The sequence below is a fragment of the Daphnia carinata genome, chromosome 10 (genome assembly GCF_022539665.2).
Source record: "Daphnia carinata strain CSIRO-1 chromosome 10, CSIRO_AGI_Dcar_HiC_V3, whole genome shotgun sequence".
NCBI lineage: Eukaryota > Metazoa > Arthropoda > Branchiopoda > Diplostraca > Daphniidae > Daphnia > Daphnia carinata.
Window position 1 is genome coordinate 6,109,962 of NC_081340.1, and position 23,839 is coordinate 6,133,800.

A 23,839-nucleotide genomic window follows, 5' to 3' on the forward strand; every position below is an offset into this window, starting at 1 on the left:
TTGTTCGTCTAACGTAGTAGTCCAAGCCTTTTTATGTAGCAGGCGGTCAAAAAAAAAAAAAAAAAATGTTTTTTTTGTAAAGCTCCATGATGACCGTCGATAACGCCCAATTTCTTCCTCCCCCTTTCCCAAAGATGGGGGGGGGGGGGATTTTTGTTTTTTTACGGAATGCGAAACCCTTCTAAGATGGCGGGCGTGGGCCGTGTTGACTTTTGCGATAAAATATTCTCAACATTTTGGAAGTTTTTCTTTTGTTTATGCTTGTTTAGTTCGTTGATACTCATAATCTGTATTTTTGGATCTCGCGCGTGCAGGTGTACCGGATCCGCCCAAGAACTGCTCCATCTCCAACCAGACTTTGTCGTCGTTCGAGATCGATTGCAACGAGGGATACGACGGTGGTATACCGCAACATTTCAAAATGCACGTCTTCGACATCAAAACGCGGGCGTTGCTGGCCAACTTGACGTCGTCATCGCCCAGGTTCGCTCTCCACTTGGGCTCGGCTTCGACGTCTCAATCGGGGGCAACGGCCGGCGTAGGCGCCGAAGAAAACCCCAAGACTCACAGCTGGAAATCGGGCGGCGGATCGTCGTCCAGCAACATGATCACAATCGATGAAACATCGCCGACCAACAACAACAACAACAAAACGGCCAGGCGGCACAGCAATGGCGGCTCGGGGGCCGGCGTCTTCTTTGGCAGTATCGCCGTCATCCCGCCGGTGGGCACGTTACTGCAGGTGACGGCCGTGAACGCTCACGGCGTCAGCGAATCGGTTTTCATCGAGGCCACGCAGCAGGCTGTTGTCGGATTGCTACCGGCCGAGATGCAAGCTGCCGGCGCCGCGGGCGGTGGAGGCTTCTCCAATTTCGAATTTACTCCGACGCTGGGCATCCTGATTGGCATCGTTGCCACTGGTATCTTCATGATGGGCACCCTTATTGCCGCCCTGCGTATTCGCCAGCGCAGGAAACCCATCCAGCAGGCCGTCATCAAGGATAAAGACCGCGATATGGACAGCTACAACGGCAACGAGTACATTGAACTGGGCACCAAAGACCCTGACGTCATCACCAAAGATAAACCAGGTATTTAAACGAGTTTCATTTGCGTTCGAAATGATTCGATTATAACGCACTTTTGATTAGGGACGGAATCGATGCCACACATCATCAGCAATCCGCTTGATTTGATGGCTAATGGACGGACATCGTCGAGCACGTTGACGCTTCCTTTGCGCGGAGACAGTCCCGCAGGATCTTCTTCTTCCGCCGTTCGATCTAGTCAGGTATTAAATGAAAATAAAATGCGTAACGATCAAATGTCATTCGCTTCTTCATCAAAAACGAAGGAAAGTTTGTCTCGCACGACACCTGGTGGGATGTCTTGATTGGCTTTGAAGTCACGTGTATAGCCCAGAGATATTCGGATGAGTGAGGATAATGAAGACGATTGCCTCTCATTTGATACGCCCCCCCCCCCCCATTTTCCTCCCCCTTTCCTACCGTCTTCTCTTACCTTTCACATCCATCTAACAGCACCACCTACCGGTGAATGAGCGACACCGACTCCCCCCCACCCCACTCACCCCTTTCATCGAATGTTTGGTGAAACTACGGAGACGGCATTCGTGCGGATCGATAAACAAAACTTTATTTTCCGCTTTTGAATCGCATGCAAACGTGAAGAGGGGAGGGGGGAGGGGGGGTTGATCCTCATGGACTTTGTAGCTCTCTGTTCTCTTTCTCGGCGTCTGACAGTTTGGCGCTAAAAGAAATGAGTTGCGTAGCGGCGGAAAAATAGATCCGTTTCCATTATTCGTCTGGTGTTTGGCTTTGCTCTTTGAAGAGCGCAAGCAACGAAACATGTTCGCCGTGCTCATCCTAATTCAATTCTTTCGTATCCACGTCTGTTGGGTAATCCGTTGAGTGCTCCTGCTTATTGTGAGCACTGCGTGCGTACATAATCCGTCAATTCTGAAAAAGCGGCTTCCCGAAAAAAAAAAAAAGAAGAAATGCCTACCCTTTTTTTTTTTTTATTTTTTAAAAGGCGGCAAAATTTGAAAAGAAGAGAATTTTTTTTTTTTTTATTAATAACTTTTGTTCGTATGTTTGTACACAGGAGGAAGTGGTCTACGCCGAACTGACGCTGTCTCGTCATCGGCCGACGCACCTTGCTATGCCGACTGGCAAATTGCCTACAGGAGCGACGGACGCGACTACCACCACAGACGGAGTGGTCTACGCCCAAATCGACCACACGAAGCGGAAACAGCAGCCGAATAAACGGATAAGGACCGATGCGCCACCGCCACCAACAAATCAACTCTCCACTTTTCAGCAGCCGTCCCAGTTGGTCATGTTGCCGGATGTCAGTCAAACCGTGACTACCGGCAATATTCGTGAAACGATTTTAATGTAACATCGTTGAGCCAGTCGCCGTTAAACGGACCGCATAATAGTAGCGGTCGAATTTGAGAAACGCAACGAGAGAGGGGGGAAGACATGTTGAAAGTTTGACAGAAAATCGACCATTCGAATGGACTCGTCGGCATTTTGCATGTTGTTGTCTGTCGTTGTTATTGTTTGTATGTATGCATTCCTGTACACACATACAGTACCAAGTACGTGTATATTTCATTTTTCAATGTCTACCAGACGATATTTGAAAAGTCCTTGCCTGTCGTGGACTGATTCTATTTGCTGTCTATATGTTTTGGTACGACTCAATGCTTCAAAATGATTCCGTTCCTATACGGTCTATATATTATATTTATATATAGATGACATCTACTCCCTTTCAATTCTCATTTTCTTATTGGCATTCGATGGCATCATCTTGAAACCTGTTTTCCCGCTCTCTTTTCTTTTTTCTTGTATTTTTCTTTTTGTTTTGTTTGTTTTTATTTTCTGTTTGTTTTTGCGCGATAGGCAGCGATGACCATCGGCCAAGGTTAGGTTGACGTATATGGGAAAGGAAGATTTGCTACGTGTCTTGGCATATACCGGTTTCATCTGCTGCTTCCTGATTTATTTTTTGCTGTTCTACAGGTATGTGTATATTGTTTGTCAATATGGATCCCCTCGCCCTAGCCTGTTTTCATGCGTCCAAAATGATGTCGCTATTACCATGACCGTCTCTCTCTTTTTTTTTTTTTGTCTGCGAGAAAAATACTCTTTGTCAAAGAGGGAAGAGTCAAGTTTGAAAACTCGTCCTAGAATTCTATAAAAAAAATATATTCTGTTTTATGTTGAAAAATCTTGGTAACTATATAGTTTTAAATTATTTTAATACAAGTGTATGTGTCATCTGATGGTTTTGGTTTTTTCCACGATTTAGACGACGATCCTCACATTTCCGAGCGGAGATGAAAAATTGAAAGTAATTGAAGCAGAGGGCCAATTTTACCAAACCAATTACGAATTGAGCTTATCTACAGTTCGACAGTCAAGTACTGTAGACGGGCGAAATGAGATGTGTATTCGCCGAATCTTGATTTACGTTAGCACCTTTTCATTTGTAAATAATAACCATCCCTTCACTAATTAGGAACGCAGAAAGCCAATTTCTAATAGTATCATTATTTTATTCACTATGAAAATCTCTTGGTCAATTGCTTCACCACTATTTATTGAGATCTCGTTTAGGGTTAGATGAGGTGAATTCAAAAGACTCCTTAAAGCAGTGCAAAGTAGGAAACTTTTGCTTAATGTACATTTGGATGGATATGGGCCACCTTACCCGTGGCGTTCGTAGCGGACGTTTGGGGAACCCTCCCAGGTCCTGCTCTCAGCTGAGCCACAGTGGGATACGCCTTTTGCGCCGGTTTCGGTTTTTATGGTTGTTAAGTGTATTGTTGATGATTATTACGGCAAAATAAAACAATTTTTCATTATCTTCGTTCAATTTGGAACCAGAATCACGAATATTTTGCTATAATTAGTTAAAATTAAAAAAAAATAATTAAAACAAGAAGCAAACTTCTTTAAGCGCACCGGCAACCCTGTTGGCAAGAAAGCGACCAATTGACAGTTGGGCAACTTCACTGACGTTTCCATAGATTTGTCTCAAATTTCCTAGCTATGGATGTAAATAAGAATGTTCTGACTAGAACTAATTTGGGGTTGAATTGTTTTATAACTTTCAGCTTCTGTACATGTCACTCCACCTCCAAAATTTCCCGGGGTTTTGTTCTGTTTCTTGTAGCTGATTTTAAATAATGGGTGGAAATTGGCAAGGGAGTTCAGTGTACAGCGTAAAGTAATATCGTGACCAGTTTTCATCTGGTTCAGACTTCGAGGTGCTAACTGGCTTTGTCAAAATTGAATGTTTGGCGTTTGTTCAAAAATCAATTTATTTGTGTTACCATTGGATTACGCCAAATTCATATGTACATCATGTCCGATATTATCCTCCTTCTTCATTTGTGATATGGTTATGGGTTTGAAATTTAAGTTTCAGGATGAGCTTCAATGTTGATGTGGCAGATGTTATATTGATTGTGTGGATGCCTATTTATAAGCACTGACAGCCTCAAATCATCTTCTTAGAAATCGACTTGTAAGTAAAACTGAAGCAATTTTCAAGCTTTTTGCTAACAATACCTTATCCAGATAACAATTTTCTGTTCAATAGGAAAGGACTTTATAATACTGGGGACACATCTATCATGAATGCAACTTTTTACTCATGCTAGTTTAACTGTGAAGAGCATTATGCGATGGTTTCCTTTTCAATTTGTATGTTCTTACGCAAGTGTCTGCCAGAAGTTTTATATGAGTCTGCCAAACAATGAATCTGAGTCATGTAAGTCACATGAGCAAAAACTTTTATGCTTAACAGCTTTTTATTATAATTATAACAACAATAATAATTATAACAAACAATTATTTATGGTTTTTATGGTTTATGGTTTTTTTTTTTTGGTTTTTTTTATGGTTAAATTTAAATTCTGTTAGTGCTGCACTAAAAGTATCGTTAGTAATAAGTCCATGCAGCGAAGGAACTGAACAATTGTGGGGCCGTATTTGGGCCGAAAAAGGGTGTGGTACGGAAACCCAAAAATGGCACGAGTTCAACATAAAACATGGATTAGGTATTTCTCGGTTTTTTGTCCATCGAAAAAGTGTTTTTAATGCTATTATTTTGCATTCACAGAATTTTAGCGGGGGATCAAGTCAAGTCTGGAAGTGTTACAGGATGGAAGAGTGAGCCTACAGTTGAAAAAACAGTGAAAGCGCATTACCATTAAGGTATGAGGTAAAGTAATAGAGTATGCAAATTGTCTAATGAGAAGTACCATCTTGTGTGAATGAATCCTGTGTAACAGCAATCCTTTATAGTTCTGCCGCAGCTAGAAGCCTTAAATAATTCTGCTTTTCTTGCTAAAGAACAACTTGTCCTTTACATTCAGAGTGTAGGTGAAGCTGGGTACTTAAATGGCCCTAAGATGTTTTACTTCTCTGGCATTGCAGCGATGATTATCATACATGGACTCTTTATGTATTAAAGGAATTTTCTTGAAATTTTTTTGAATTTATCATTTTCAAATGGTTCCGTTCACATTTGTTGTTCATGTGAGATGTCACATTTACCAGTTACTGCATTATATTTACCACTATTGCAAGATGTTTGTTTAGGAATTACTACTGTTTTGTTTATCTGGAATGTTGTGTGGGAGTCCATCTGGAATTGCTGGTCTGCAGTAAATTTGTCAGGTATCTGTTAACTTTCATCAGCAAAATGTTCTGCACTAATTGTGTTTGGTTTTCTTGGTATAGGCTAGGTGATGAAAATCAATGAATCAGAAAACGTTTTGCATGGGTGGTGAATGTACTGACAGTTTTAACAATTGTGATGTGGTGTATTTCACTTCCACGCATCATGGTATTTTTATCTATCAGTTGAATTGTATGGTTAATTTTCTGTTCGTGTAACCTCATTTCCTCTTGACTCATCTAGTAGAAGTTGGTGACCTGATACAATGAACATGGAAAATCACCTGCGCCCGCGTTGACGATGATACCTGTACCGTAGTGCTGGAAACTAAAATTAATTTTCTTTACAATTTGGTTTCAGGCTATCTGTATAATTTTTTAATAGTTTTGCGTTTATTGATGATTCCGCAAGCTCTTAGCTGATTTCGTCCTTTAGATACCGCCTGTCGACGATTTGACAGCCTCGCACAATTAAAGAACGTATGCCAAAAAGTAATTGATTCAATCTAATGTATGCAATGTATACTAATTACACCATTCAAAACAATATTCCAGGCCAAAGTGAGCTCTTCCGAGCAGAAAAGTGATGGCGTATCCATTAATTGAAAATAGGCACAAGATAACGTACAATTGGCGTCCTTGTCTCAATGGAGAAATTTTGCCGTGGAGCTTATAACCGAAATACCATTGCAGCTGTTCAAAAAAAGGAAATGTGTATTATCACATAGATGTTGACTAGCTAACAATCCAGAGATACGTCAACTTGCGAAATTTCTAGATGTGTGTGAAGCGCAATCAGCATCCTTGTTGAACTGTAAACCCAAATCATGTATTTTCCTAGAAATATCTAGGTTTTTGGATAAATAAATAAAAGGCAGTGAAAAAATCGGGCACAAAAACATGTTAAATCGCCATATTTAAAAAATGCCGTTCGTTGTCTTGGTCGCTGCATTTGTAAAATTAAATTGAAATGGTAATAGCCAAATATAGGGGTGGGGGGGGGGATTCACACTCTAAAAGTATGTTTAAAGAGTTCACATCAGTGCAGCTCCCATCTCAAAAAGCAAGTTTTTCAATTTTTATGAATTTTTTGGTTGTTAATTAGAAAACAAGATGACGCTGCTGTGCCACTATTTACTTGCTGACTATGTGGGAGCGGTGAAAGCTGTGTTCGAAAATTTCTGTTAAATATGTCATATTCCAATGGAAAAGTTAAGAAAATCTAATGGTGCTTCTGTACGTTTTCATCCCTGAGTGTGTTTTAGAAGTGAAGCCCACAGAATGCTTGGTGTTTATGGTACATGTCTTGTAATCACCTGTGTCAGCTGTCAAACCAGAAAACTATTAGCAACCTATTCCGTTGCATTCATCAAACTATACCAGTGCTCATTGAAAGGTATAAGACTAAGCTTTTGTTATCAGAATCTCATTGACGGATTTTGCTTTTAAGGTTTAGCTCATGAAACTTCATTTGTAAAGAATACTTCCCGTTGAAAAATGTCACCAAAGATGCAAATCCTATGGGTAGGAATACCATAGTATCGTTCTTCTACTCTTTAACTGCTCATGGTCTCCTGTCAATCATGATCTGAGTGGTGCACCATATTCATCTTCGTTGCAGTTTCAACTGTAATGACAGTCATTTTGGCAGTTGTAATCTCTACTTAGTCTACCAATGGACACAGACATGTACCTCAACACAGTTTCTACTGGTATTTTGAATTTTGCTTATGCCTCTTATAGTTTGCTTTTTTATTTAAATTGAATATTCAACCATAGAATTGCCAACTCTTAGCCGTCTGCTGCCTATTTGCTGGCCCTACAGTCTTTCTAGCCATCGGACAGCAGAAGTAAGTCAAATTGCTTTCAACGTTTGGTTACAACAACAATCTTATATTTCCCACTAACTAGTTCTTTTTCTTTACTTTTAAGATTTAGAACAAAGGCTTCTTCGTCTTCGCCACGCCCGTCGTCACCTCGCCCGTTATCCCGTCTTCGCTTCGGCCGTCGTCCCGTCTTCGCTTCGCCCGTCATCCCGTCTTCGCTTCGCCCGTCATCCCGTCTTCGCTTCGCCCGTCATCCCGACTTTGCATCGCCCGTCGCCCCTTCTTCGCCTCGTGGTCGCGCCGTCTTCACCTCGCCCGTCGCCCCTTCTTCGCCTCGTGGTTGCGCCGTCTTCACCTCGCCCGTCGCCCCTTCTTCGCCTCGCCCGTCGTCCCGTCTTCACCTCGCCCCGTCTACGCCTCGTGGCCACGCCGTCTTCGCCTCCCCTATCGCCCCTTCGTCACCTCGTGGTCGCCTCGTCTTCGTGGTATGGTTGTGTTTTGTTTTATGTTGTATTATGTTTTGCAAATTAACCCGTTGGCTGCCACCCACCCACTTTGATCCCCTTTTTTTTGTAGCTTGAGAGGGACGGGCCGCGCTGTTCTGCTCCATGGTCTATCTGCCATGGGGTGGAGCAGCGCCACTGCCCAAGATTGGCCGAATGGCCCCAAAGGCAATGCACCACAGGGAATCCCTTGATCGAGACGGCGATGTAGACCTGGGATGTGCATTTCCGTAAAGGTCTTATCGCCGTCTCAGCCCGGCCCACCCGGCCCCCTTGGTCGCTATCCTTTTGATAGCGACAGTAGCTATTGTAGATAGGTGGCGTGGCAGCCAACGGGTTAGTTTTAAGTGTATTTGTGTATGTATTGTATGTTGTGTACTGTATTTTGAAATGTATGTGAAAGTGGTGGATATGTGGGTGGAAGGAGGGACAATAAAAACGACTTTGTACTATTTACTTTTGTATTTATTATTTAGCTTTACATTAGTTGACATGGGGATCGAACCCTAGTAATCTACCGTGACGACCACACGCTTTACCATTATTCCAACCATGATCTTATTGAAAAATAATGTGCATTCCATAATAAGCTAATGTGAATTGCATATCTATATAGGTATCACAATCCTAATCATTATTACAAAGGGTAGCAATGGCATAACAGCAGCATGCTGGCCTGTGACGCAAGAAGTCTGTGGTTCGATCCCCTTACCAATTTTTTCAAAATGTAAATGCAAGTCCGCAAGTGACTAGAAAAAAGCCAACTTGTCATCATATGATTCATGGCTCATTGGTAGAGCATCGGCGCGGTATGCCGAACATCCAGGGTTCGATTCCTGGATAATAATTGAATGCTTACAGATAGACGATAAACCATTGGAAACACCTTGCTTACCATCAAGGGTGACATAAACAATAAAGTTGAATTGGGCAAGCTTAATAAAAAAAAAGTATGAATGTCTTGTGTGAAGGCAGCGAACACAGACAATGAAAAAAATAAATTTTGCAAAAAATATTTTATAAAAAAAATTTTATTGACAATTCTCTGCACATAAGAATCATTTTTGCAACTTTAAAAAGGCACGATAGCCCTTTCAAAAGTTGCCGTCAACCCAGGCAGGGGGAGACACTGCCTTGTTGACCCACCGGGGAGATTACCCGGTGATTGGCTAAGAGAAGCCGGAAGAAGAGCCGAAGATATGGAACATTTTTACTGGAGCGATTAACCTTTAATTCGGATTTGTGGGAAGCCACGTCGCCCTCCGTGAACACATCATCGGACTACGCGGACCCCCACGTCCCCTTTCCGGCCAGAGCCCTCCAAACCTCGGTATATGTTATTTTTAAATATACCGTACAGTAGGGGCATGACCCCCTACGGGCTTATTACGAGTCAAGGGGAAACGGGGCTACGGAAAGGAAGGGAGCCCAGATATACACTTCAACTTTTGAAAAATTTAATACCGTTATAAATGAGAACGTGAATAAGTAGGGAAATTCCATGTAGTGTATCCAATCATTATACTTTATTCCGGTCATTGCCCCAAACAAGGAACCTTTTGAGTATGTAGGAGTAAACCTTCCTCAACTCCGTTTCGTTGTAGAGAAAGTTGCCCTTTAGAAAAACAATTCAAGAATTAGATGGACGCGTATTTTTTGCTACGACTTTTCAAATTTTATCCAAAATATTACCTTAAGCTTTTGTCATATGGAATTCTCTGAACCTATGAAAGCGTATCGTAGTGGCTTCCTTTCATCACTGCCCTTGCTGCATTCTACAAGACAAGGTCTTCCAGATGGAATTGGAATCTGCACGGTTTAAAAAAAAAAAATAAACATTAGTTATATATCATCTACATATTCCCGCTGATGAACAGATATTCTTAATTACGATTGCTGCAGTGATTTTGCCGAAACTGGACGCTTGTGTTACATAAATGTACATAGTTAGAAAAATACTTCATTTTTACTTACAAATTCATTTGTAAAAAGATGACTCTGGTTTTGAAAGGTTAATGCATAAACCTTAAGACAATCCTGGAATAGTTAAAAGATTAATTTCGACATTTTAAATTGAAATAAATTTAAAAGCATGTTCCCAATTTTTCTTCACAAAACTTTGCGTCGTTTACCGTTGCCTTAATAACTTGTCACTCTCTAAAAGCAAATAATACCTGGGCACTTTCCTTGTATCATGGATATTGATGACAGCTCGGCTAACCGTTGGTTAACCATGAAGCAGGATGCAAGTTGAAAAGCAGTTATAGTTACAGAAATTGTAACGTATCTTTATAACGACCCTAGGCAATTGTTCCTTAAGGAACTTTATCACATGACACATTGACGATTTTGCAGATAGGACGGGCTTAACAATCACTCTTGTTTCACTGATGACTTTCATGAAGGCTGGTTTTATTTTTAGTTGACACGTACAGAGGCTGAAAACGTAAAAAAAAAAAAATACTAAATAAAAAACGTTAAAAGAAAATTAGTTCAATTTGTAAATCAGAAAATCATTAATTTACCTCTACTGGATAGAATTTTCATCCACTTTTAGTTTCAGCAAGCGGATTCGGTTCATGTCTAACTTAATCACAACGAAACATGCATCAGGCAAATATACTTCCTCGAAATAAACCGTCACCTTAAAAGGACAACAGTGAAAAACTACGGGAAATATTTTTCTAAATTTAATTCTCCAAGCATAGTTTTTTTAATACTTCCATTTACTCGTCGGGCATATTCCGGTTCGTTATCAATTAGTTGGGTGGAGATAACAGGTGCCTTTGAGGCGTTAATGATTTCCTTAATCCTGAAGATTGTCAGGAAACAAAGACGTGATTATTAATTTCGATAGCTTAAAAAAAAACCTTTCTTACCTAGGAATTCCCTGTGTGATGTTCATCGATGCCACATCAGAGACGTGAAAGGTTTTAAATGTCTTTTGATGCCCGGTTGGCCAATGCTATGCGCGCAAAGGGCTATAAACGTGTGCTACTGTATCCGATTTGATTTAGCAACATGATACTTCACTCTGGAAAATTCGCAGAACTCTACTAGTTGACCAACGGTGATGCGCTACAAGCGTTTTTCTGAAGTAAATAGTGACCGACCTTCCATCTTACAACGTTACCGTACCTTAGAGATATGTTCGACTTAATCGTCCAAAAAAATTCTGGGAATATAAAAAAAAGCATTAAAAATACTTTGTCGATTTTTAAAAGTATTGTGTTACATAAGTTCAAGTTTGAAGTTAACCCCAGTGATTTGTAGGCATTCGTTTCCATAACAGTATTAAAAGCTAGTTGTAATTCAACATGATCTAGCAGATCTTCATCTGCGTAAGGAGCAGCTGTTTTGATGTGATCAAGAGCTCCTTGAAAATCCACAGGCCAATCTTTGGCTTCCATCTAGATGAGGTCAAACCAAAGCCCCAAAAACAAACTGCAACTAAACATCTGTTTCTCTGACCAAACAGCAGCAGGCATCAGTATACATGGAGGCAGAAGCTTGATGACCGTATTCACCTTCTCAGCTGCAAGAAAAATGTTAACGAAATTTGCCAACCTTATAGTATTAAGTACAATAAGTACTTGCAAGCATAGATGCCTAGGAAATTACCTAGGAATTTGTGATTCCACGTTATCCAAAGGATCTTCATTGCCATAAGGAAAGTTTGTTTCAATGTGATCAAAAGCTCTTTGAAAATCCACAGCACTATATGTGTCTTCCATGGAGGTGGGATCCCAACCATCACCTCACTACATAAAAACTGAATGATTTCTCCGACAGTGGGTATCGTTTTGGCAACAAAGTTTCAAATCTGTAAGCGAAATGGCATATGCATTCTGCAGGCCATTTCCACATTTTTCACGTGTAGCATAGTTTATGCTCATCCCCTAAAAAAGAAATAAATTGGAATAAGCAGATAATTGGTATATATGGGATGTCGGTGTAACACTCACCTGTCAGCACATCATACTTCATAGGTTTTAGGAAAAAGTCATGGTTGTAGAAATTTTAGACAACAATTTAAATACGGGCTTTTTGTTGTAATTGCTGAAGGCTTTAAATCGTGAAGCTGATCCTTGCTTGATATTAATCCATTAAGTTATTTCAGAATTTAATTGGTGAGATGTACAGGATTTCTTTAATAATTATAGAAGAAACAGTCTCAGGACGAGTCGCTAGAAATGCTCACGCCTAGTACCCTGTGGAGGCCCCATGCCCAATGGATATCAGGTGGCGCTGATGTGATGTGATGTGATGTGGGTTGGGTGCGTCTGCCATGAGCCGGTGGTGCCGGTTTTCGGCAGACAACTGGTCCTCTATTTGAAGACCCTCAGCACCGGCAATTGTGGTTTTCTGTTTTGTTCCATGGCGTGGGTTGTTTTTTGTTTTTTGTTTTTTTTGTTTTTTTCTTTCTTTTCTTTTCTTTGGTGGTAATGAGTTAGGCGATTTCCAATCGACATTGGTGTTTTCACAATGACGAACTCACTCATAATGGTCGAAAGTTCTCTCAAACTAGAGCAAAATCACAGTAAACTTTATCATATTGTGGCGTTGACAATATTTGTTGGTCGTATCGGTAACAATATGAAACCTGAAAAAGTCTTGCTTTTACCGGCGCCAACATCGGAACTGATTTCTTGATTTTAGCCAAAACATTATAATATATGCGTTTGATTCATTGATTTATTATTTTTCTTCAAGTTCCACTCCTGGACCTTCTTGGACTTGTAATAATTTTACAATGTGGTGCAGTGTAAAGTTTTCTTCCAAGTCCCTAATGGTGTAGTTTGTATGAAGATTTTTCGTAACAATAACGACGATCAGAAACAACTTTAAACGGTTATGTTTTCATTCTCTCTTGTGGGAATAGAACCACTGTTCCAGCATTGCATGCCGGTGCTCATCGAATATGGCACGATGTCATGTATTATAATAAACAGCCCTTTATTTAAATTCAGGCAATCTATTCCCTTTTGTAATAATATAGTTATGGTCGGCTTCAAACTAAACAGAACTGCATGTAACTTTCACTACTACCTCTTGAACGATCAATTGTCGCAATACCAATACAGCTATCTAACACATATTCATCAAAATTTTTAAGACAATAAAAGGAGATCCAGGATCGCCATCTGGCGAGAAAACAACTTCAGACAGGTTTGAAAATAAGGACATTAAAATAAGCCCGACTTCTTTCTTTTTTGTTGTTGTCGGAAGGGGTGAGAAGCAGGTTGTCCATTCATGTAAATGGAAATCTGATACAACGATTTCAAAAAAACAAAAAAACACCCGAACCACCAGAGTGTGGCAAAAGAGAGTAAGCAGTCTGCGCTACGTGGGATGCATTAAATACAAATACCTAAATAATGGGATTCTGCAATGCGGAGAACTAAACATTGTAAAACTGACTAGCAGTGGAGGATTGAATTTCTATTTGACCCATCTTAAACTGAAGTTTTTGTAGCCAACGAAGTAGCCACCCTTCCAAATGAGTTTCTAATCCTTCGCACATACCACCCCCGTTCGACACCGTGCCCATGTTCATTGAATAGCCTTCTACGCAGGCTTGTAAACGAACTTGCAAATGAACGGGTAACTGTGTCTGCAAAAGCGACCAGCGTTTAACTTGGATGACCGTTCTGTGTCATCCATGCAAAAAAAAAAAAAATCTTACCTGTGAATTTTGTGCTTGCAAAACTGGTGTCCAGAGGGGTAGCAAAAGCGACAAAACCGACGATCTGCACTCAGCCAACGCTTCCATGAGGCTCAAAAAATGTAAATTGACCATCTCTGTTAGCTGTAAAGAGAAGTTCTCATCAATCCAACTTTTGGTGATAACATCACGGCGTATAGGTTGATTTACCACTGAGGAGTGCGCTACTAATTGCAAAACGGATGGAGTGATTTTGCTCCAAAAGTCTACCAGAACATTGAAAATGGTAGCCTGTTGCTCGGCGTTTGAATTATTGCCCTGCTGGCCGGCCATAAACTCCAAATAAATCGTCCATAGCTGCAAAAGGAAACGCAAACTGTAAAGCTCCATTGATAGAGGTTTCAGTAAGCAGAACAAACTATCGACATCATACTTGACATAGAAGGAATGCATGATATAGAGACGACATGTGAAGGACGGAAGTCTTCGATTGTTCTGCGAATCCAGCCAATATTCCCTGAATATGATCAGCCAAGGAGCAGGAAACTTCGATGGGTAACGGTAAGCAAGGATTCAACGTTACGCCCGCTACAATTGTGAAACAAAATTTTAATATTATTTCAAAGTTTTAAAGGCATGAAGTTAGAATTCGACTACTTGGCATGGACAGTGGCCCATTCGAGTGAGTGTGAGTCACCAGAGCTGTATGTTGCAATGCACCTAATAACAACCACGACAGCAGTCTCACATGGCAAACGCATTCCAGGAACTCCCGTGGCCTGTAGATGAATCCTTTTCAACGAATTTATTCTAAGCAAACTTTATCGATGTAATCGTACCCTTGCTGGATGGACGACGGCGGATTTAGCAACCAGGGCATGTAACGTTGAAGGCATTTGTTATCTTTCCCGTTACCGCGGACGAGTTCTAGTGCCAAAAGTTGTGCCATCCCGGCTTTGACAGTTCCACCGAGGGTATCTTCATCTAAACCTGGACCAGGGCTCATGGCCCGACTATTGCTTTTGAGTTTGCTGAGCGTGTGAACGTCAGCCAAAAAGTCCATAATATCGTTAAAATGTGGTCGGATGCAGTCGAATGCACCAGTGCTGCCACTACCAGTAGATCCATCAGCTGAAGACACCTTCAGATGATTGGCACTATTATCTGAGTCGTCCATTAACAGGCAATGGGGTGGCAAAGTACCTCCAGCATCCTATAATGGAAAATCAATTATAGTTTGATTTTAGAACAGAAACAAATTCCGGAATTTGAGCTACTTGCAAGATGAAATGGACCAAAATCATTAACGTTGAATCCGGTAGACTTGATTTCAGTTTCATCACGGAGGCTAGTTCATCGACAAGTGTCCGTGTCAACATATACTTCTCACGATCCTGCAAAGGCGTCATGTTACCAATGATATTTTGACTTTTTAAATATTAAAGAAGGTCTTGTTACTTTAACAAATGATCGAAAGGCCAGATGACATAGTTCTACTATATGCTTATAATCGAAGCCGGCCCAATGCTGAACGATGTACAACACGACCTTGGCGAAAGCCTCGAGAATGCTACTACGACACGGAGCGAGTTGGAGTGCTGACACCCGATTGCTGCTGGCCATTATTCTCAGAAGCGAATTGCTGTGAGCTGGATTGCCATTTAGCAAGGGCAGGACTAGAATAAGCCGAGTGCAGAAAATTTCTAGCTGAGTGAAAAGTGGCGTCCAAATTCCTGCGCTTAACTCCAGCGGTGGTAAACACTCAAAATAACAGGCCACATTGGGTAGAATCATGGCAATTTGGGCTGGTGACAATTGTTTCTGCTCATTCAGAGATTCCAGCAACAACTGGAGGGGTGCAGCTGGAGTCAGCTCGGCAAAGTCAGTCAACGCTGATGCCATCGTCTTGAAGAAGGATTGTTTCATCTGTTCAGGCACCTGAGTCTGGAACAGTTGGATAAACACCTTGTTCGGCGTCAACTGGTGCAGAAGGCACCGGAGAAACTGACGCGCAATAGCACCAACTTCACCGGGTACGTACAGATTGCTACCCATTTGCCAGGTGTAAGTTGTGCTCCCTGCCCATCTGTTGTTTAAAAAGAACGTAAATTTACAAATGCGTTCAAAATAATGATACAATACACGTACTTGGCGTTACAGCGGAGAATCTCCGGAAGCATGGGGGCGGCCAAGGCAGGTTCTCGATGAACAAAGGTAGATATGATGACAATACATAAACCTAGTTCTTCTTCGCTGAACTCTTCGAACGGCGCGTTGCATTTGGAGCAGCGGTGACAGGCTACTTCGTCACCAACGCGGAGAGAGCTCTGTTTAATGGACGCCGGTATTGTTATATTGGCAGGAACAGGCTGAGGTGCTTGAGGTTCCGCCGGAGCCTGCTGGCGATTTGACTGTTCTGTGGCAACGAACGGCAATTCGGAACCCATGGTTCCCATAGAAATTCCGATTTTTCTCTGACGAGTTCTGACTCCCGTAGGTGTTGCCGTGGCCGCTGCAGCGGCTGCAGCAGCATCAGCGGCATTGATTTGACGATGGGATACGACCGTGTGGGCTTCGTATACACCTGATGGTTGGCGGACACAGGTAGCTAATGAAACTTCTGATGCAGCTGTGGCAGCATTGGGTTCTTGCTGTGACATCTCCGAGAGGATCTATTAAACAGAGCACAACAGTGATGATAGAGCAGGTGAACCGGCAACATCAAAGTCAAGGGTTTACCTCGACTTCAGCCAGTGAATCACGATCCCAGTCAGGATCCGGTCTACTACTCTTGGGACTCTCGGGAATAACCTCTAACTCGACGCCATCAACATCCTGATCGATATCACATTCGCTTGAGATACTGCCGGTCAATTCGCGTCGTGACGACAAGGAGATGTTGGCCTTATTCTGTAATGGCACAATGCAGAAATATTAAGAAGTTTTGTGTCATCACCGGACTGGAGGATTAAGATTTTACCGATGCGACTTGAAACTGAATTTGATGTTGAATAGTTGAAGAACCCCAGACAAGGCCAGCTATGCCCAGGACTGCTCCAACGCCATGTCCAATAACATTTGGCCTCCCTGGATCCATAAAATGATAAATAAATTGCAGATTTACAAACAAAAAAGATAGTTAATGTCATTAAGTTCCAAACTATTCAAAGATCAAACCTTTCCCATCGGCTGCATCATTGGGAGAGTCAACTTCCAAGGAAGCCTGACTTTGATCTCTCATTCTCATCGTTGCCGCCGAAGCAACTCCGTGGATCTGATGCTGGGCTGTCGATGGAGGGCCATGACTCAAGGTGGCTCCGATACCTCCGTAGCGATAACAGCGATGGTATTGCGATTCCAGCGTGTTGAGGACAACTCGCATTATACTTTGTACTAGGGGAGCCAGATTCGGTTGATTATAACGATACTGCAAACGAAATCGAGAAGATTTTAGAATAATTTGCCATACTTATCTGCCTAGAAACATACCTTGTACAGGATAACTAAAACCGTTTGCAACCACATCCGACGTGGATGGGTCTCTAAATACCACAACGAGTAGGTTGGTTTGTAGGCTCTCTGTGGAGTTGATCCGTTGTGTCGATCATTAACGCTAAATAAAAAAAAAAATCCAACTTAGTAAAATGTTTCATGATTACGTCACAACATGAATGCAAACTTACTTATTAGAACCAGCTGCAGCAGCTGATCCAGAAGCAAAACCTACGCTACTCATGGATCCGTGCATGATAATAGGTACACCGGCCTGTCCATGACACTGCAACCAAGAACTGCCCCCAGGACCATTGGCTTTTGATGGCGGCGCTGGACAGAAGATCATCAGAGATAACGTCATCGGTAAAAGAGTCGCTCCAATGGCCAAATTGCGATCCAGAACTTGCGGAAGAGCCGACAGAAAGGCGTTGAACGTGGCCGATGATCTAAGCTTTTGTGGCGTCACGCAGAAGGCCCTCTCGGTCGGACCGTATCCCAGTAAAAGACTCAAATGACGCAGAACTAAATTCTGAATTTGCGACTGGAATTTATCATCACTTAACTGGGCGAGATCAGGCTGTGCAAGGAATTGCATCAGAGTAGTCAGCAGTAAGGAATGCGTTTCTCCGTCGTAGTCGTCCAGCTCGGAGCAACGTTGCATGAAAAGGGCTACATAGGCTTCTTCCTGGGATGCCTGTTGATTGTTCATCCGATCACCAGCTAGACCTCCTCTCGATCGCAACAGTTTTAACTGGGCTGAAGAGCCTTGTCTGCTGTAACTCTTGGACCCTCCATGATGTTGATAATTCTGGGCAGACTTGCGACGGCCAAAATTGCGATGATTCGATAGGCTTAAAGAGCGCATCAAACTTCTCGGCTGCTGAGTGGGAGAACTGGGTCTGCTAGGAGCATAACGTCTGATAGCCTCGCGAGCTTTTTGCAGCTTTTTATTGAAGCTTTCGTTTGACATGTGACTGGCCTTCAGATCGCGGGGTTCAATCAGTTCTCCAGCTCGTTGCAAGCTCAACTGAGCCTCCAAATAAAGAGAATCGAAACGGTTGAAGAAGAACTTCCACGAGATGATCTTGCGTTTTGTTAGCCAAGGGTGGTGATGAAGTGCCATAATGGAATGTAACAACAGCGGTCTGTCGCAGATGAAACTGTCAAACTGTTGTTCCAGACACCAACAGAGCAATTTCAGCGAACCATCGTGTAAACTCTCCAGGAGAATGGTCGCCCTGTTGGCTACAGCCGAATTGATATCGTCCATGGATGAAATGAGGAAGCAGAATGCGTTTGTCAAGATCGATTGCAAAATGGAACTCTGCTTAACGGTGGCATCATCCAGAAATTGGAAGACCAACATCATGCGTTCAACGGATGAGAAGCGGGTTTTCCATTCACGCGAATGGAAATCTGATTCCATGATCTTCCAAAAGACATCCGAGCCGCCTGGAAGGGTAAGACAGTGCAGCAAAAGAGAGGCACCGGTCTGCGCTACGTGGGATGTTTGACTTTCGAGAAGATTCCACAACTGGGCTACCGTGAGGTTCTCCTGGACCCAAAAGAGGAAGCCGGGATGTTCGCGACAAGCCGATTTGCTGAGGACTTCGCAATGAAGGCAAAGGATTTCGACACACCGCAATAGATGTCGTTGCGTGTCGGGCCGGATTAAATGATAGAGCTCTTTCAAGAATCCGTAGATCAATTGGAGATGGTTGGGTAATTCTTCCAGTGAAAACCGGAAGTTTCCAGCTGTCGTCACCCAGTATTGCTGATTCAGTTGTTGATGATCCTGATGGTCGCTAGGTGGATCGTCGCCACTCAACATGCCCGGATGAGAAACTTGCGCTTTGCAATTGGCCACTTCATTTTCAGTACAGGTTACTGCATTCGCCACAGCTAGACAAATTAAACCGTATTTAATTACGGTATGCAAGAGCTTCTAATGACATTCAAATTCAGGGCAGAAGCAGAAAATACCTCTGAGGACTCTTTCCGACGGAAGGATCGGTGCAAGATCTAGTTCGGAGACGGTCTCCATCTTGGCTGTTCTGACATCACCCAGTTGTTTCGCTTGCTGTTGTTGCTCTGGGTGATGAACAGTTGGCCCAGCCTCTTCAGGTTTATGAACCACCTTTTCAACGGGACTGGGTTGTTGCTGTTGAACTGACTGGGCAGTTGCCATTTCGACGCACGTTTCCAGCTCTTCTGGACATTCACAGACGACGGCAGCGTGCAGCGGAGAGAAGAAGGCAATGAGCTCTTGGGCCAGCTGGTACCACGAAGTTAATAAGCTGCACATGTAGCAATCGGCTGAAGTGCAGTTGTGTAACATGCTCTGCCGGACGTGGATCATATCTTTCAGGAGAGTTAGGCAATGCTGGGCTAGTGGCGCACCAGACAACCCGCCGTTGCTCGGCTCCTCTTGCACTTCTAATTGTTCCAGCAGTATGTCCAGCATCAGAACATGGCAAGCAAGACTCTTTTCGGGAAGACTCAGAGGTAGATCCGATGATGGAACACTTTGATTGGAAACGGGCGACAATGGCCGAATTTCTTCCGTATCTATTTGGAAAATTGAATTTTCTTGAATAAAAATATGAAAAAAATTGTGATCGAAAGAAAAAAAAACCTAAATTCGGCATGTCGTTGTCATCCAATTTGCTGGTATTGACACCTTCTTGGAAGATATTGACTAGAAGATCAATTGGTACGACAATGTGTAGGGAAGAAAGAAGCTGGAGCCAGTTGAGCGTCTGTTGCTGGACGCGCAAATGAGTTCCACGGAAGCGAACGGCCAGAAAACGGAACATTTGCTGGGCATCAAAACCCAAAGGACTCATGCTAGAGTCAAGCAGTTTGCTGCCAAAAATGCAAGGGTGCACAATCGCCATGAGCAGAACTTAATATAACATTAGTCAAGACGTTTACTCACCTCAAGATGATCCGGAATTCAATCCACTCATCAGACGGCACGGTGGAGACCATCGATTCGAGCCAACGGGGCACGATGTCGTTCCACAAATCGACGGTGATAATCTCGTACGGTACGAGACAAAAGAGTCGATTGAACCCTTCTTTGATGTGAACAGCTTTTGGACAATGTCCGGTATCCCAGCTACCCCCTATGCGCGAATAGCTAGCCGGCCAGGGCATCAGACAGTCGAGAAGGACATCCAATTGATTTTCTTGCGCCTCAACGATCCACTCGCGCAGCATTTCCGACTTTAACGGTTCCAACACACTCCCAGCTTGATCTGCAAAACAGAAACAGTTGAATTATTTTTCTGATTAACGTTAGCCTTTATTTAGATAATCACCATCCGTGACGTGGGCAGTAGTATCAAACCAATGAAACAGTGCACCAATTAATCTGCCGATAATCGATTTGGCGGCTTGCGGCACAGGTCTGCAAACCGCCGTGAGAAGCCAAACACCGTAGCGACTGAGTAATCTTCTCTCTTCCAATCCGAATGAATAAATGGTGTCCAAATCGCCACAGAGCCAGAGACCGGCTCGAGTGAGCCGGTCATTACTTTCGCTACTTCGCTCAAAACTGTAGGGCTGGGCTTCTTTCAAAAGACTGACGATGGCCTCAACGGTGTAGCTCTGCATCTCCGGCGACATCTCCCAAGCCGAGGTCAAGTTACAGTGGTAAACGTGGTCTCCACCTCGTCGGTTATTGTGTCGGATCGAGTGACACTGGGCACAATAACGTATCGGTCGTTTGTTGTTGTAACTGGTGCAACTGGCGGAGAAACACGAGACGCTGGCCGTCTTGTCTGACGAACGGCAACTCTGCAAAAACGTACAAAGAATCCCATTTAGGCATGATCAATTCGAATCCAGCAAATGATTATCAGTTATTTATATACCGTGTTGTCACAAGTGGCGGCCACTTGAAGCATGGGCAAAAGAAGTTCGACCAAAGGCTCGACCGGCTGCTGTTGGTTGCCATTGGCTGTTAAATTGGCGGGAGGGTCTATGCGTTTGATTTCGTCAGCACATCCAGCGCAGACGACCAGAAGCGGCCCATTCTCGTTGTTGCCCTGCTGGCTGACGGCCACACGATGATCCAAGCACAGTTTGATAGATTCGGCCGCTTCTCCGCTGCTCAGGCATTCTTCCCGCTGGCAGAGCACTGGCTTCCAACCTTCAGGTAGGGGGGTGTTGATAATTTACAAAAAAAAAAAAAATAAATAATAAATAAATTAATTAATACAATTTTGTTTCGCAGTAGTTAAAGAACGAAGCGTAATCAAATAACGTAAATTGAAACGAAAAAATCATGTTAGTCGTAAAAAAAAGCGGTCGTGAAAAGTAATGTGGCACTCACCGTTAAGAGCGAATCCTATTACATTAAAAAAAAGGGGGCGCGCCCATCGGTCACGACGCGAAAGAGGGAAGACATCGAACAAACCATCAAAAAGCAAGAAGACATGCAAAGGGAGTTGAGATGTGAAGGAAAAAGAGAAAGATGTGGTAGTAGTATTTTGGAGAAGAAAAAAAGAAGAAAGAGAATAAGAATGAAAGAAAACATTAAGATGAACGCCAAGAAAACCACACGTTGATTTAAATGGATACAACTGCTGCGTGTCTAATTTGTTTAGTTTAAGGTTGTTTTTCTTTTATGTCCGCTTCCTTTTTTTTTATATATATATATATATATAAATATCATTATTAATCCTGGAATTAAGCACGCGGATATTGCACGCGCACACTCAGCACACAGAAAAAACACACCCACATGTAAAAAGCGAAAACACACGCCAAAAAAAAAAAAAAATTAATAAATAAATAGAACCAAATACGAAAAACACGCACGCAAAATTTTGCACGCACACACCCACACAAAATAAAAAAATAATAATAATAATAATAAAAAAAAAAAAAAAAAAAAAAATACGATACCGTTGAATTTCGTGTTGACGCCGCGGCGGTCGTACAGCGTGGGATTCAAGGACGGCCAGTAATAGAATAAAAGGTGGGCGCCCGGCACGCGAGCTTTCAACGTCCCGTGAGCGATAACGCAGAGCAAATCCTTAGCCACATCCGGCTTCAGCGACATGAGCGTTTCCATTAATTGACAGTGATAAGCTAAACATCGATTCAACACATTTCCAAGAAAGAAACGCACGATAAAAAAACAAGACATGTTTTACGATTACGAGCGATTTGTCCCAAAAACGCACCTGTGTTGCTCGTGTACTGCAGAACGGCCATGATGATTCCCGGAATGGAAGGCTCGATCACGTTGAAGACGCCATCCGTTGGCGGAGTACCTATTGAAAATTTTTTTTTTTTTTGAATGTTTTCTATCATCGATTATTGATTCAAAGCTGCAAACCCATGGTAAGTGGTAGAAGGAAGCAGCAGAGGACCTGAACGATGTAGCCGTGAAGTGACGTGGGCAAGTGAACGATAGACGAGGCTACAAGGCTCGGTAGGTTATCGATCAAATCCTGTTCGATGAACGGCATGACGCACAGGATCGTGCTAATCAGCGCTTGGCCCAATACTTCGTTATAAAATGAAACAATCCGGGAAAAAGACGCACAAAGAGTTGGTAGATAGACGCCATTTTGCGTGTAACGCGTAAAAATGACAAAGTGCTTCAATAAATTACATACCATCGACACCCGTCTGAATGAGAGGGATGACTTCCAGCAGCTGGATCAAAACAGTATAAAGTCCTCTGTAATCCAAACTAGGGAAGAGCGCCATGCGTTTGGAATCGCGCTCTTTGTTGTAGATCATGACAAGAGGGAAATCCGGAACATCTTTCAAGATGCCTGGAAATGAAAGATCGATAAAGTGCGTATGTAAAAGGAAGGAAAAAAAAAAAAAAAAAAAAAAAAAAAAAACGAAATAAAAATGCGGGTCAGCCATTTACCGAGTAACATCTGAGAGAAATATTTAAGAGTGTTGGCTACATCGTGACCGGATGGTGGCGAGACGGAGCTGTTGAGAAGTCGAAGCTGGTAATCGTGCAGATTCCTCACCTTGGCAGCGACTGTTTCATTTCAAAACAAACAGACACATCAATCTGTCTAGTGTGCATCTTTCGTCGGCTCTCGATAACAAACACAAATAGAAAAAGAAAAAAAAAAAAGAAAACTGCTGAGAAAACAATAACTTTTAAAGCCAAGTTCGATAACTAGGTCATCGGTGCTTCTAGAACTATACACAAGTTGTTATACTCTAGTATTGGGGAATTGGCTTCAACTTACACGTCGCCGCTCTCGTGGCCATGTTGTTGGCCGTCTGATAACAGACATGGGACGAAACGGGTCGATGATTCTTCCCCCGTTCGCAGACTCCCGATGGCCGGGTTGGTTTACAGTCATCAAACGCGCATGTCCCGCGTCTGCGCAATAACACAAACGCACTGTTTTTAATCATCACGATTTCTCAGCGCGCAATTTGAAAATAATAATAAAAATAAAAAAAAAAAGAATCAAAGTCCCAATTGAAAAAGAAACGAAAAAAAAAAAAAACAATGAAATGAGGGGCAAAAGTCACGTTCACAGCGCATAGTTGGGGGTCGGGTTTATAGCGAAACTCCTGTTTTTATGAAGCTCTTATTATAGCTTCATTGTAGCCGGGTATCGCATATCCGGGTGAGCG

The 23,839-nt window shown here is 42.6% G+C and overlaps 2 protein-coding genes and 4 long non-coding RNA genes across 10 annotated transcripts in view; 4 read left to right on the top strand and 2 right to left on the bottom strand.

Annotated features, from left to right (window-relative positions):
- The window catches only part of LOC130701230 (uncharacterized), a 37,657-nt gene extending 34,341 nt beyond the window's left edge, over nt 1-3,316 (top strand). The window contains exons 14-16 of the mRNA XM_057523193.2: nt 315-1,091; nt 1,152-1,291; nt 2,125-3,316. Coding sequence (XP_057379176.1) covers nt 315-1,091; nt 1,152-1,291; nt 2,125-2,424 — 1,217 coding nt within the window. The 3' untranslated portion in view covers nt 2,425-3,316. The remainder of the gene's footprint in view (nt 1-314; nt 1,092-1,151; nt 1,292-2,124) is intronic.
- Nucleotides 3,317-4,048: 732 nt separating this feature from the next.
- On the top strand, nt 4,049-6,592 carry LOC130701234 (uncharacterized). 2 transcript variants are annotated; one of them, XR_009003985.1, is made up of 7 exons: nt 4,049-4,563; nt 4,639-5,098; nt 5,161-5,255; nt 5,417-5,720; nt 5,784-5,889; nt 5,965-6,212; nt 6,276-6,592. It is a non-coding gene; the product is annotated as an uncharacterized LOC130701234 (long non-coding RNA). The 2 variants fall into 2 exon arrangements; XR_009003983.1 differs by having other exon boundaries at nt 5,161-5,720.
- A 683-nt stretch (nt 6,593-7,275) lies between these two features.
- Nucleotides 7,276-7,853, top strand: LOC130701034 (uncharacterized). The gene is made up of 3 exons (XR_009003938.2): nt 7,276-7,432; nt 7,500-7,570; nt 7,653-7,853. It is a non-coding gene; the product is annotated as an uncharacterized LOC130701034 (long non-coding RNA).
- Nucleotides 7,854-9,100: 1,247 nt separating this feature from the next.
- LOC130701370 (uncharacterized) lies at nt 9,101-12,546 on the bottom strand. 4 transcript variants are annotated; one of them, XR_009004035.2, is made up of 10 exons: nt 12,015-12,546; nt 11,671-11,948; nt 11,285-11,584; nt 11,188-11,224; nt 10,929-11,127; nt 10,575-10,861; nt 10,224-10,487; nt 10,024-10,086; nt 9,742-9,858; nt 9,101-9,664 (listed from the first exon to the last, which is right to left on the bottom strand). It is a non-coding gene; the product is annotated as an uncharacterized LOC130701370 (long non-coding RNA). The 4 variants fall into 4 exon arrangements; XR_009004036.2 differs by having other exon boundaries at nt 10,575-10,693; nt 10,770-10,861; nt 10,929-11,224; XR_009004033.2 differs by having other exon boundaries at nt 10,929-11,224.
- A 513-nt stretch (nt 12,547-13,059) lies between these two features.
- Nucleotides 13,060-23,579, bottom strand: LOC130701265 (protein unc-79 homolog). Its single transcript, XM_057523223.2, has 26 exons — nt 23,443-23,579; nt 23,106-23,225; nt 22,843-23,004; nt 22,560-22,730; nt 22,405-22,494; nt 22,124-22,309; nt 21,549-21,563; nt 21,088-21,365; nt 20,533-21,010; nt 20,148-20,469; nt 19,845-20,074; nt 19,193-19,777; nt 17,398-19,111; nt 17,204-17,327; nt 16,892-17,141; nt 16,695-16,801; nt 16,454-16,624; nt 15,863-16,386; nt 15,173-15,800; nt 14,992-15,108; nt 14,554-14,927; nt 14,372-14,493; nt 14,148-14,302; nt 13,925-14,071; nt 13,736-13,858; nt 13,060-13,663 (listed from the first exon to the last, which is right to left on the bottom strand). The coding sequence occupies exons 1-26, from the start codon at nt 23,462-23,464 to the stop codon at nt 13,451-13,453; spliced, it is 7,428 nt and encodes a 2,475-aa protein (XP_057379206.1). The 5' UTR covers nt 23,465-23,579; the 3' UTR covers nt 13,060-13,450.
- Nucleotides 21,218-21,896, top strand: LOC132088424 (uncharacterized). Its single transcript, XR_009421994.1, has 2 exons — nt 21,218-21,371; nt 21,450-21,896. It is a non-coding gene; the product is annotated as an uncharacterized LOC132088424 (long non-coding RNA).
- Nucleotides 23,580-23,839: the final 260 nt, after the last annotated feature.

Excerpts from the sequence above, each read along its gene's own strand:
- LOC130701265 (XM_057523223.2), bottom strand. The coding sequence starts at position 23,464 with ATGGCCACGAGAGCGGCGACGT. Across the intron at positions 23,226-23,442 it reads GGCCACGAGAGCGGCGACGT|TCGCTGCCAAGGTGAGGAAT; the intron begins GTAAGTTGAAGC and ends GAAATGAAACAG. Across the intron at positions 14,494-14,553 it reads CCGTCGTCCATCCAGCAAGG|GCCACGGGAGTTCCTGGAAT; the intron begins GTACGATTACAT and ends ATTCATCTACAG.